At 37.8% G+C, this 13,163-nt stretch overlaps 1 protein-coding gene across 1 annotated transcript in view; it reads right to left on the reverse strand.

The window, feature by feature from the left end:
* LOC132719019 (telomerase-binding protein EST1A-like) overlaps positions 1–13,163 on the reverse strand; it is a 40,000-nt gene that overhangs the window by 16,452 nt on the left and 10,385 nt on the right. The window contains exons 7-15 of the mRNA XM_060702757.1: positions 11,315–11,626; positions 10,688–10,790; positions 9,498–10,065; positions 6,527–6,752; positions 4,181–4,392; positions 3,600–3,678; positions 3,046–3,156; positions 984–1,160; positions 447–508 (exon numbers count right to left, since the gene is read on the reverse strand). Of these exons, the coding sequence (XP_060558740.1) occupies positions 447–508; positions 984–1,160; positions 3,046–3,156; positions 3,600–3,678; positions 4,181–4,392; positions 6,527–6,752; positions 9,498–10,065; positions 10,688–10,790; positions 11,315–11,626 (1,850 nt within the window). The remainder of the gene's footprint in view (positions 1–446; positions 509–983; positions 1,161–3,045; positions 3,157–3,599; positions 3,679–4,180; positions 4,393–6,526; positions 6,753–9,497; positions 10,066–10,687; positions 10,791–11,314; positions 11,627–13,163) is intronic.

Consider the following 13,163-nt stretch of genomic DNA (forward strand, 5'->3'; position numbering starts at 1 on the left):
ATTTATTTTGGTTTGATACTGCAGGAAGATGTGAGCCTTTAGACACACTTTGATACCCATTCCTGGAGCCTACCAGTACTGAGCAATGAGTGTTAAGTTTTGAAAGGGCTTGAGCACCATACCTCTAGTGATCAGAAGATTACTAGTCTGACGTGTTCACCTCTCAGCCATAGCATCACTTCAAAATTTTGGTTTTCATATGAATCTGGTATGCCTCATCTATGTCTATATCTAACTATTAATTATTTTACCTCTATAAATGTCCACTAAAGAGCTCACAACTCTTGTTTAACTTTTGAGTCACACTATGGTCCTAAATGTATTAGGGTTTAAAAATCAAAACAAATATATTTTGTTCACAAAGATCACAAAATCTGCCACTTAATACAGAATGCCAGTGAAATAAGTAACAGTCCCTTCATATGTGAAATGTAATCATTACTTACCCAATTTTTGTAAAGAGTTTTCCATGTACATTTAGGAAACTGAGAACAAATCTCTTGTTTAACTGGAAATAGAAAAAAATTATTCAACATAGTAACTAGAGATCTTAATTTCTGAATTTCAAACTTCAAAAAGGGCCATAATTCTGTCAAAATCAAAGTTAGAGTTATGGGCCTTGGAAAGTGATCTTCTTTAATGCTCTCAAATAAGTGTGTGACGTTTCAACCTATTTGCTTCAGTAGTTTTAGAGATACCAAAATGCATGCAAAAAAGTGTGCTGGTGATGGTAATGGCGACACCAGGGTGAATACTATAGCTCTCCCTATACTTCCAATAGTGGAGCTTAAAACTAATCGCAAACCAAGAGTAAGACTAATATACTTCGTAAGAACAACATGACTCCTACTTTTCAAACTATACCAATAATCTTACAGACTTTCAATATTCAAACACAACAAAAGTGGTAGTCATAGATTATGCTTTTTGAAACACGAAAAAACAGAAGAAAATGCCTATTTAACATATATTTATGACCTAACCTGTACAGTGTCCAGTTTGGACAGATCTTCATCATAATTATCATCAACTTTCGACTGGCTACTTGTGCCGTCATTTTTCACCCAGATCTCCATCCGATGTTGTGTAACGTTAGCATGCTTCCTCAAACCCTCTTGTTTCTTTCTCTCCTCAAAACGCTGTTTCTCATTGACCTCTGCCTATAACATATCACATCAATATATATTATACTGCACATTTTGTAACATCGCTTTTCATTGGATAACAGTGGCATTAATATAACACCCCAGTTACACAGAGCCATCGGTGATTGATCGGTAGTTTTTTTAGCCAAATTATAGAGTGAACCGATGACAACGTATTTAACACCGATATCACCTATTGGTCACCTGTTTTCCACCTATCAACTGCTATTGGGGAAAGATAAGTTTCATCGGTGAAAAATTACCGATTGGGATTTTTAAACATGTTTAAAATTCTCGATCGGTAAAAATATTTTACAAATAACCGACAGCAACCTATATCACTAGATATGCAAGCTCTTAATCACTGATATCACCGATCGGACAAAGATAACCAAATATGAATCACCGGCCATATCTGACGGAAAGTGTTTAACCACTGATGACTAGCTATCAAACACCGATTAATCAGCGTTACGCCCGATTTAGCTCCGATTTACAAACGATAAAAACCGATAGTATTTCAGCATTTAATCATCAACCCAACCCCGTTTGAGTTGGCTTTCTGTCACCGATGGCCGTTTACACAGAAAATCAGAAATAAAATCATGCATGACAACCGATCATAACAGCGAGTAAATTTAAAATTAAATGACCGATTGGGGACCGACCGTCTGTGTAACTGGCCCCTAATCTATAAACACAGTTCAACTGTTGTTATTCATTTAAAAAGAATTTCTTCTTTTTTTGTAATAAATTAAGTTTGCTGTATTATAAATTCATTATAAAGATTCTTGACAGGTTACATGGCTATATACAAACAGTTGTTTAAAATATAACCCTAGCCTAGCAGTTTGGGTTATATATACAAACAACCATTTATATCTGGCCATATAACCTGTCAAACATCCTTCTGTTACACTTTTTTAAGCTACTGGTAAACATCATTGGTTCAAAACTATTGCCAGTTAATTGAGATTGATACACGAGTGTCAGCAAATTGCTTTAACTTTGAATTACGAAAGATCCACTGTAGCATATATCTAAAATTATACATTTTAAGACAGCCTTTAAATGAAATCTTTAAACCTACGTTTAAGTCATATGGATATATTTCAACAATTGTCGTAAAAGAAAAATTGCAAAATTGGGCTTTTAGGCAGAATCGACAACCTTCCCTATCATGCAAACTTAAATATTCTATAAACATATATTTCTAAAATTGCAAACATGAAAACAACATGAACAATAAAAACAGAACATAAACAATTTTCGTATAAGGTAATTTTAACAAAAAACTATACAAAATATTAACAATACATAGCTACCATCATTCTTATTTGCTGTAAAATAACCCAACAGATCATCTATAAAATGTTGAAAACTTTTACATGCAATAAAAAGCAACAAAAAAACACCAAACAGGTATTTATTCATACCAAATGACACTGATTAAAGGAAGACAGTGAAAAAAGATGGATAGATGGAATGGATTAGATTGACCAATGGACTGAATGCACAGATCAATGGTTGCCTGACAGAAGGACAGTCACTGGACTAAATCTTTACAACTGGATACTTAAGTAAGTGTTCTTGCTCTACTCATTTGTGTTTTAGCCATGTAAGCAAATATATAGACATTAAACAGACACTAGTAATTAATATAATTATTATTCTCATAGACACATAAGTATCCTTATTAAGTATGGGTGGACAAACATATACACCCACATAACAATAGAAGGCATACATCTAGTTGAGGCATACAATATAGAAACTATATTGTTATACAAAGAAAATGAAAACAAATTCACATTATCTTCACTTGTATATATATTTTTTATTGAGTGCAAAGAATTATCTGTAGAAGTCACAAAAATGGATAAAATAATTTATATTATACCTTCTTCCTTGCCTCATTGAATAAAGACATTAAACTTTCTCTAGCAGTGATAAATGGGTTACTGGCCGCCAAACTTCTCATGTAATAATACACTGCATCCAATTTGTGTTTCTGCAAATTCAAAACATAAAATTTATTTTGGTTGGGTTTTATGCACCAACATGGTAAAGGTCATATAGCAACTTTCCAATTTTACTGGTTGAGGAAGACCTTCAGTGCTCCTCTACTCATTATTTCAGGCACCAACAGGCGCCCGAGTAGAACCACCAACATGCCATAATGAAACAAAATAAATATTCAACATAACCAGAATATGTTTTCCTAGTGCAAGAGCTTTTATTTGGTGATTTTACAGCCTATGATTATATGATCATAATTATCCTCAAATATAAGGTATTCAATAATTCTTTTTCCCCTTCAACAATATTTGTAGAAATTACCATTACCCATGTGGAATATTGTTTTTTTTTTCCATTGTGAAATATAAAATTGAACACAATTATTACACTTGGATTGGCATAACGTCACTTTAAAATCAAACCAGGATCACTTACTGTATATAGAGCTAGAATAGCCAGCTGATTGTAGGGTCTGCCATTCTTAGGAGCAATTTGTTGTGCCTTGCTGTACCAACTGAAATAGGAAAAAATCTTGAAGCTATATTTTATACAAAGAGGACATTAAATGAGTTCCATATTACTGATTTATTTAACCATATTATGTGAGCCTCTGGCTCAACAACTTCTAGACAAAAGAGGGATAATAATAACAAATTTCTGTAAAAACAAAACATGGAAAATGCATTTAGAGAAAGATTCTGTACATATCGGACTTGTAGAACCCGAAAATGCTTTAACCGAAACCTTCTGGAACCAAAAGTCTCTGGCCCAGTTTTTGCCATTTGGGATGGGAGCCCCCAAGAAAAAAGTTTGGAAAACACCTTGTACCCGGGAAACAAGCTCAAAAACTGATAATGGGCTCAATTTTTATTTTTGATAATGAAACCCTCAAAACCCTTTAAAAGGGACGATCCAAATTAAAAAATTTTGGGGAAATTTTCATAACCAAAATTTTCAAAACCTTTAAATTTCAGCGGGAAAGGGGATAAAGTAGCGTACAATGAAATGTACAATACCTTCTAGCTTTTGCGTAATTAACTTTCCCGCCATCATTATTCTGCTCCTTGTATCTGGCTATATCACCAAGACATATCATTGTTCTCTGACAACTAAGTAACGCTAATTTGTTCGCGCGGCTCAGATTCTCTGGAGATAATGTATGAGGGTCTAAAAACTTGCTGAGGTCAAAGTTGAAGGTCGATTGCATTTTCCCTAAAAGTAAAACTTTCTAGAACACGGCCCCCTAAAAATATAAAAAATTAAAAAAAAATTACATTATTCTCATTTAGAAATATTTAAACTAGAAATGTGCCCATGGGAAACACAAAGGGCCCCTAAACACGCCACTTTTTCTTTCAATTTATGACTCTAGGTCAAACTTTTTTGGGGGACTCATGTCCCACAAGTTAAAAACTAAAATCAAAAAAAGGGCCATAATTCTTTTTAAATTTGGTCGCAGAAAAAATTTTCCTTTCCCTTTAAACTACCATCTACACTTTAAGGTTGTTAATCCCAGGAAGTTTAAGAAAAAAATCTGCCATCCGGTTTAAGAGGATTTTACGTTAAACAAAAAAATTTTCGGGACGAAAACGGACGGACGGACAAAACCGTACGGAGGGAAAGGGAAACCGGAAAAAGGAAAACGCTATAGGCCCCCACAATGTGGGAGATAAAAACATAACGTTAATTTACTTTTTTTTTTTAAAAATCTTTTTTTTAAAAAATCAACATTCCAAATCCAAAAAAACCTTGAGGGGCAGAAATAGCCCAGTGTTTTAACATGAAGTTTTGCTGGTTGGGGTGGGTTCAAACCCCATAAAGGGGACAACCCTTTTTGTTTCTTTTGAGCAAAAATTTTTTTTTAAAATTTTGGGTTTTAAAGGTTTTTTAAAAGTGTTTTTAAAAAAAAATTTTCCCCCCAAAAAAAAAAATAAATTCACATAAAAAAAAACCAAAAAAAAAAAATTTTTTAAAAAACCCCCAAAAAATTTTTTTTTAGTGGTAAAAAAATTTCCCCCCCCAAAAAATTTTCCCCCCAAAAAAAAACCCCCCCCCCCCCCCCCAAAAAAATTTTTTAAAAACCCCCCCCCCCCCCCCCAAACCCCCCCCCCCCAAAAACCCCCCCCCCCCCCCCCCCCCCCCCCCCCCGTCCCCCCCCCCCCCCCAAGGAAAAGGCCCCCCCCCCCCAACCCCCCCCTTTTTCCCCCCCCCCCAAAAACCCCCCCCCCCCCCCCCCCCCCCCCCCCAAAAAAACCCCCCCTTTTAAAAATTTTTCCCCCCCCCCCCCCCCCCCCTTTTTAACCCCCCCCCCCCCCCCCTTTTTTTAAAAAATTTCCCCCCTTTTTCCCCCCCCCCCAAAAAAAACCCCCCCCCCCCCCCCCCCAAAATTTTTTTACCCCCCCCCCCCCCCCCCCACCACCCCCCCTTTTTTTTCCCCCCCCCCCCCCCCCCCCCCCCCCCCCCCCCCCCCCCCCCCCCCCCCCCCCCCCGCCCCCAAAAAAACCCCTTTGGGCCCCCCCCCCCCCCCCAACCCCCCCCCCCCAAAAAAAAAGCCCCCCCAAAAAAAAACCCCCCCCCCCCCCCCCCCCCCCCCCCCCCCCCCCCCCCCCCCCCCCCCCCCCCCCCCCCCCCCCCCCCCCCCCCCCCCCCCGCCCCCCCCCCCAAATTTTTTTAAAAAAATTTTTTCCCCCCCCCCCCAAAAAAAAACCCCCCCCCCCCCCCCCCCCCCCCCCCCCCCCCCCCCCCCCCCCCCCCCCCCCCAAAAAAAAAAAACCCCCCCCCCCCTTCCCCCCCCCCCCCTGGGTTTTTTTCCCCCCCCCCCCCCCCCCCCCCCCCCCCCCCCCAACCCCCCCCCCCCAAAAATTTTTTTTTTCCCCCCCCCCCCCCCCAAAAAAACCCCCCCCCCCCCCCCCTTCCCCCCCCCCCCAAAACCCCCCCCCCCCCCCCCCCCTTTTTTTTTTTTTAAAAAAAAAAACCCCCCCCTTTTGGGGGCCCCCCCTTTTTTTAAAAAAGGGAAAAAAGGGGGGGCCCCCCCCCAAAAAAAAACCCCCCCCCCAAATTTTTTTGGGGTTTTTTTTTTAAAAATTTTTTAAACCCCTTAAAAAAAATTTTTAAAAACCCCTTTTTTTTTGGGGGGGGGTTTTTTAAAAAAAAAGTTTCTTCCCTTTTTTTTTGAAAAAGGGGGAAAAATTTTCCCCGGGTTTTTTTAAAATTTTAAAAAAAAAATTTTTTTTTTAAAAAATCTTCCCCTTTTTTTTTTAAAAAAAAAAAAAAAGTATTAAAGTTTCATGCTGATAACTATTAAATATTTTGAAAAATGGGCTACATTAATAAAACTTTTTGTACAACGACGATGACCACACAGCAATTATAATAGCTCGACATTTTCTTAGAAACAGAAAATCTAATATAAGATCATACCTTAAATTATTGATCATGTGTATTGTGTCTTCCCCACCTATACGTCTAGATATAAGACTATTGAGTTGTTTATCTAGTGGTATAGCTTCTCGCAGTAACTGTTCCGCCATCATACGACACTGAGATCTGCTGCGGCCTGTCGCCATCTGTTGTTCTATGTCCATACCTCTGTTGTAGTAACAAAATGTCATTAGATCAATATTCATAGCCACAAAATTACATCTATACTTTATATGAAATTCCATTATATTACTGCATGTTTGAAACGTCGCTTTTTATTTGATAATTGTGACGTTTATATAGATTTATATACACATCTGCTGTCAATTTATGGAGAAATTTCATATTTTTCTCTAAACAAGAGGGCCATGATGGCCCTGAGGTCGCTCACCTGTATATAGCCGCCCCCCCCACCCCGGGCCAATTTTTACCCAAGGGCTTTTATTTGTTTATTTGAACAAACTTGGTAGACACCCATAAGAAGATGTTTCATGCTAAACATCTAAGTTCTAGCTCATTGGGCTTTTTAAAAGAAGATTTTTAAAGTTTTTACTATACACATATAGTTAAAAACAATGACACCCCTGGGGCAGGGCCAGTTTTGACCCCCGGGCCTTTATTTGAACAAACTTTGTAGATATTTACTTAAAGATGTTTCATGCTTAATATCTAAACTCTAGCTATTTGGGTTTTTTCAAAGAAGACTTTAAAGTTTTTGCTATACACAGATAAGAAAAATCAATGACCCCCCGGGCGGGGCCAGTTTTGACCCCAGGGCTTTTATTTGAACATACTTGGTACACACACCCATTAGAACATGTTTCATGCTAAATATCTTAGCTCTAGCTTATTGAGTTCATTAAAAGAAGATTTTTTAAGTTTTTACTACATGCATATAGGGAAAATCAATGACCCCCTGGGGCGGGGCCAATTTTGACCCCAGGGCTTTTATTTGAACAAACTTGGTAGACATTCATTAGAAGATGTTTCATGCTAAAATATCTTAGCTCTAGCTCTTTGGATTCTTTAAAAGAAGATTTTTTAAGTTTTTACTATATGCATATAGGGAAAATCTATGACCCCTGGGGTGGGGTCAATTTTGACCCCAGGGCTTTTATTTGAACAAACTTGGTAGACATTCACTAGAAGATGTTTCATGCCAAATATCTAAGCTGTAGCTCTTATGGTTCTTTAAAAGAAGATTTTTTAAGTTTTTTACTATATGCATATAGGGAAATCAATGACCCCCGGGGCTGGGGCCAATTTTGACCCCAGGGTTTAATTTGAACAAACTTGGTAGACACTCACTAGAAGATGTTTCATGCTTAATATCTTACCTCTAGCTCTTTGGGTTCTTTAAAAGAAGATTTTTTTAAGTTTTTACTATATGCATATATGGAAAATCAATGACCCCCTGGGGCGGGGCCAATTTTGACCCCAGGGCTTTTATTTGAACAAACTTGGTAAACATTCACTAGAAGATGTTTCATGCTTAATATCTAAGCCCTAGCTCTTACGGTTCTTTAAAAGAAGATTTTTTAAGTTTTTACTATATGCATATAGGGAAAATCAATGACACCCCGGGGCGGGGCCAATTTTCACCCCAGGGCTTTTATTTGAACAACTTGGTAGACACTCACTAGAAGATGTTTCATGCCAAATATCTTAGCTCTAGCTCTTTGGGTTCTTTAAAAGAAGATTTTTTAAGTTTTTACTATATGCATATAGGGAAAATCAATGACCCCCTGGGGGGGGGCCAATTTTGACCCCAGGGCTTTTATTTGAACAAACTTGGTAGACACTCACTAGAAGATGTTTCATGCCAAATATCTAAAGCTCTAGCTCTTAGGGTTGTTTTAAAGAAGATATTTAAAGATTTTTCTTTCGGTTGCCATGGCAACCAGAGTTCTGCATGGAATTAAATTCTTTGAACAATTTTTAAAGGTGACCACCAAAGGAACATTCCTGTGAAGTTTGGATGAAATTGGCTCAGTGGTTTATGAGGAGATGTCATTTAAAGCAAAAGTTTACGGACGGACGCCGGACGGACGCCGGACGAAAAGCGATCACAAAAGCTCACCCTGTCACTTTGTGACAGGTGAGCTAAAAAAACCCCAAAAAACAGATGCTTGCTGTATTATAAATTTGTTACAAATATTTCTGACAGGTTATATGAACGTATATAAATGGTAGTTTGCAATACAACCCTCGACTAGCAGCTTTGGTTATATTTCAAAACAATCATTTATAAAAGGGTCATTCAACCTATCAAAATCTACCATAAAGGTCACATCGCATTTAACTAGTATGTGCAATATTTCTGGCATGAGCAGGTTCTTATGTTGAACCACTGACTTTCTTTAAAGCCAACGATATAGCTTTCTAATGACCCTTGCAGATTTTAGCACATACAGAGATGTTGTTTATAAACAAATTTTCTATCCATCTTTTACTAATTTAAATTGTAGTCTCTCAAAAGTTGTTACAACTATTGCATTGCTCTAAGGTTTTGGCAAAAAAGCACTGGCTACATTGTACACAAGTTTTTTAGTTATATCATTCACATGATTACCAATTTAATTTGAAATGTATGAACCTTTCATTATAAAACCACACACATATTTTGAAAAGCCAATTAAAGCCAAATCAGTATTACAAAAAAACTTTCATTCATAGAATTTCAATTGCTATCATAACCTACCTTTATCAACTAAGCTATAAAATGCTGATATAGTCTATAATAGATTCAATATTCCTGTTAAGCCATTACATGCCTGCTATTTGCAACAAACAATTAACTTAACAAATCATACTTTTTTTCTTTTGTTAAGTTGTTTTCAAGATAAACTGGTACTGATTATATAGAGGTTTACAAGACAAAACTAAATTTTATTTCTTTTTTTTTATTCTTACCCCTGATAATAAGGATCTTCCTGATATGGAGACGATTCCCTGTAAGCACCTTGCTGGGCATGGTACCCATATGGGTCAAGCATTCCTGGGTGAGGCGGCATCATTTGGGGCATATTATATCCATAGCCATAACCAGGAGGATAAAACTGTCCTGGGCCCGGCCCATATCCCATATAAGGGGGGGCTGAACCCATGTATTGAGGTGACTGGGGTGATGAGGGGTATGAATCTGTGTCTTTAAAATCCAGTTTGGGTTTAGCTTCTTCAATTACTATTGGTTTACTTGGATTGTTGGGATCAAATAAAGTTTTCTGCCTATGACTAGACCCTGAATGCTGTCTTTCTCTTGCATGGGACCCTCCCCTTTCTGGGGTATGTCCCCGCCCCCAGCCTTGGTGTTGATGTGGACCAGCTTTGTTGTGGTGTGGAGCTGGATGAGAAATGGTTTCCGGCTCTTTTGGTTGAGGTGGGATATGTAAGATTCCACCTCCATGAGGTTGTTGTTCATTTGTTTTTTCTTCATCCTCATGCCTATAATCCCTGTCTCTGGATAACTTGTCAAAATTTTCTTATACCCTTTTGACCTCGTCCTCTTAGACCTGTCATCTCTATGCCCTCTGTCATCTTTTGCCCCTCTATACTCTTTGACCTTTTTCTTCTTTTGCCCCTGTATCTTTTGCCCTCGCCCTTCTATGCCCCCTATATCCTATACCTTGTCACCCCTATACCTCCCATTCCCCTATAAAACTTTTCCCCTCTTTTGTTATGACATCTATCTTTCCAATTTCTCTATTAGAATCAACTGCCGTTATCTCCCCTCTCCACCACTGAAATTTCTGTTTTCTCATTAGGTTGGATGCCTTATCCTTTCCACTTTCTTGAATAAAAGGGGGTCACCCAGTTGTCATATGACCTTTTTATAAAAATCCCGCCCTCTCCGCCCCTTTGTGGTCCTTTACTCCCACCTTTTTTATCGCCCCTTTTCCCTCCTCTACCCCACTTTTTCTTCCCGGGGCCTTTCCCAATTTTTAATCCCTTGCCCCTTTTTATTTGACTTCAAAAATTTTTTCCCTTGAATTTCTGAACTTCGCCTTGAATTTCAACCTTCCCTCTCCCCTTTTCCTGGCCACCACGGGACTAAAATTTATATTTCCCATGAACCCATAGTCCTTTCTGAGTCCCATTTTTACGCCTCCGTCTTCTTCTAGGGCGCCCGGGCTCCACTGTAAGACTTTGTACGCTTGACACTCTGTAAAATATGGGCCCGAACACGGGAATCTCGGCTTCTAAAACCTGAAAAAAAAAAAAACGATTAAATAAAAAAATTAAAAAACTCATTGTATATCAACTAAAAAGTGATTCCTGAACATTTTAGTAAATGAAATAGGAAAAACCTGAAACATGTTTTTTTCTTATCAGAAAATAATATGGATTTTTTATCGAAAAGTGAAAATTTATTAACCCCCCCCCTCACCTTCTTTGAAAAAAATGGGTCAAAGACAGAAAAGGCCGGGTTGCATTTGTATACCAAATATCCTGATGCTGTGATGTAACAAAAAAAAAAAATATCAAGAGGCTGTGATACCTGAGTTGCTGAGAAAACTGTTACGAAAAGTTTTTCCCTGCCCGCCGCCCTGACATTCACCATACTATAACCCGGGTTTGCACCTGTGCAACCCCGCCAAAAATAGGGGAGAATTCTCAAAAATTAGTGAAAAAACCCCAAACCACCATCCTCTTAGCAACATTTGAGAGGTTTACAAGCAATTTATATTATGTGCATGTACTTTAAACCTATGCTTTTATCAACAATTTTATGATAAGCTGACTACACTTTTTAAGTAACAACAAAATGTACCAAGAGAACCTCGTCTACGATCCGTTCTCCCTCGTGGCTCTTCTTTCTGTTTCTTCTTTGGTAATGGCAATGTACTTGACCTCTCCGACCAGGTATCAGACTTAACCGGAAAACCCGGCAGGTAACCAGGCGTACTTGAAGTCATTATATCAGTTTTCGCGTTATTTGAGCGGTTCACCTTCCCGTCATTCTGTGAAAGATTATCATCCTGGGACAAACCGAGTTCCTGACGCTCAAACCATTCGTTCATTTTCTGTGTTTCACCCTGGACCTATATAACAATCAAAGATAAAAGAAATAATCATCATTCCTTGCTTATTTGGTTCACAAGTCAATAGTTTAATGATTCTTTGCGGAATAAATGCGTAGAGCATTGCTTGTACTTGATGAGATTCACAGATGAATCAATCAAAGAATAAAAATCTTTATTAGAAAATCATCCTGTTAGCAAAAAACTTCTATAAATGCATTTGTACAACGAAGCAGGAACAGCCGTCTCATGCTAGGGTAAAAGTATATGAGCCGCGTCACAACAAAACCAACGTTATGTGTTTAAGACAAGCATGGATCCAGACCAGCCTGCACATCCGCGCAGTCTGATCAGGATCCATGCTGTTCGTTATCAGTTTCTCTACTTGTTATAGGGTTTATAAGCAAACAGCATGGATTCTGATCAGACTGCGCGGATGCGCATGCTGGTCTGGATCCATGCTGGTCGCAAACGCATAGTGTTGGTTTTCTCATGACGCGGCTCATATCTATAAAGCTGCTTTAGACAACTTGTTTTCTGCCTCACTGGCTAAAGCACTATTTTCCTGACAGGCATATTAACAAGTGCATGTTCATCTTTGAAAATGCGCACAAAGCTACATAAGGTTAAAAACATGCCATTTTATAAAAATTTTGCTTTAGCATTTTTCAAAATATGACAGCAAAAACTAATTCCTTGAATATTTGCTTTCCAATTTTATTCTAATATTTGGGTATTTGATTGTCCATTTGTCCATATCTGTTTCTCTGTCTCTCTCTTTATCAATGAACATTTAAAAACAATTGCTGGTGTAAAATTTCCCAGTGAACTCAAAAACATGACATTATCTAATAATAAATTAAATATAACAAGCATTTGATAGTATTGCGGGCAATACAGTAGTCCCCTACCGGTCCCTCAAAAAGTTCTTTAATTGTCATACACTCCTGTGTATTGCCATTTATAATGAATTTGAGGATGAAGTCTTGTATTTGAAAAATATCGATCACAAAACATAATAAAATAAGTTTGTCTATATCACAGTAATGTGTTAAGTTTCCATGCTTAGTAAGGAAATTATGTTTCATACAACCTTGTCATATTATTACGATGTGGGATTTTAAAGTAAATCCTATAAGGAATGAAGAAGTTGGAGTTAAATTACCAGTTTTCTCGAAAAAAATCTAAGTTCAAGGGGGACATAATTCTGGAAAATAGTCTTGCTAGAGTATTTAACCTTCTCAAAAAATGTCGAGTGATAATAAGAAACATATATATTGAAGTTTGAAGTAGATACATTAGGAAATAAAGAAGTTATTTAAAAAAGACAACATTTTTTCCCCTAAAAAATCTAAGTTCAAGGGAGGTAATACTGATATTTTTTGTGCTAGAGTTATAAACCTTGTCACATATGATGTGGTTGATGACCAAAAACTAATATTTAAAGTTTGAAGTAAACACCTTAAGAAATAAAGAACATATAGTGAAAAAGCTGAAAAATTTAAATCAGAAATCTTGAAATTCAGGCTATTTGTTGCCATAGCAACCAGAATTTTCA

Source organism: Ruditapes philippinarum, unplaced genomic scaffold (assembly GCF_026571515.1).
Source record: "Ruditapes philippinarum isolate M1 unplaced genomic scaffold, ASM2657151v2 ctg1648_1_1_1_1, whole genome shotgun sequence".
Lineage (NCBI taxonomy): Eukaryota > Metazoa > Mollusca > Bivalvia > Venerida > Veneridae > Ruditapes > Ruditapes philippinarum.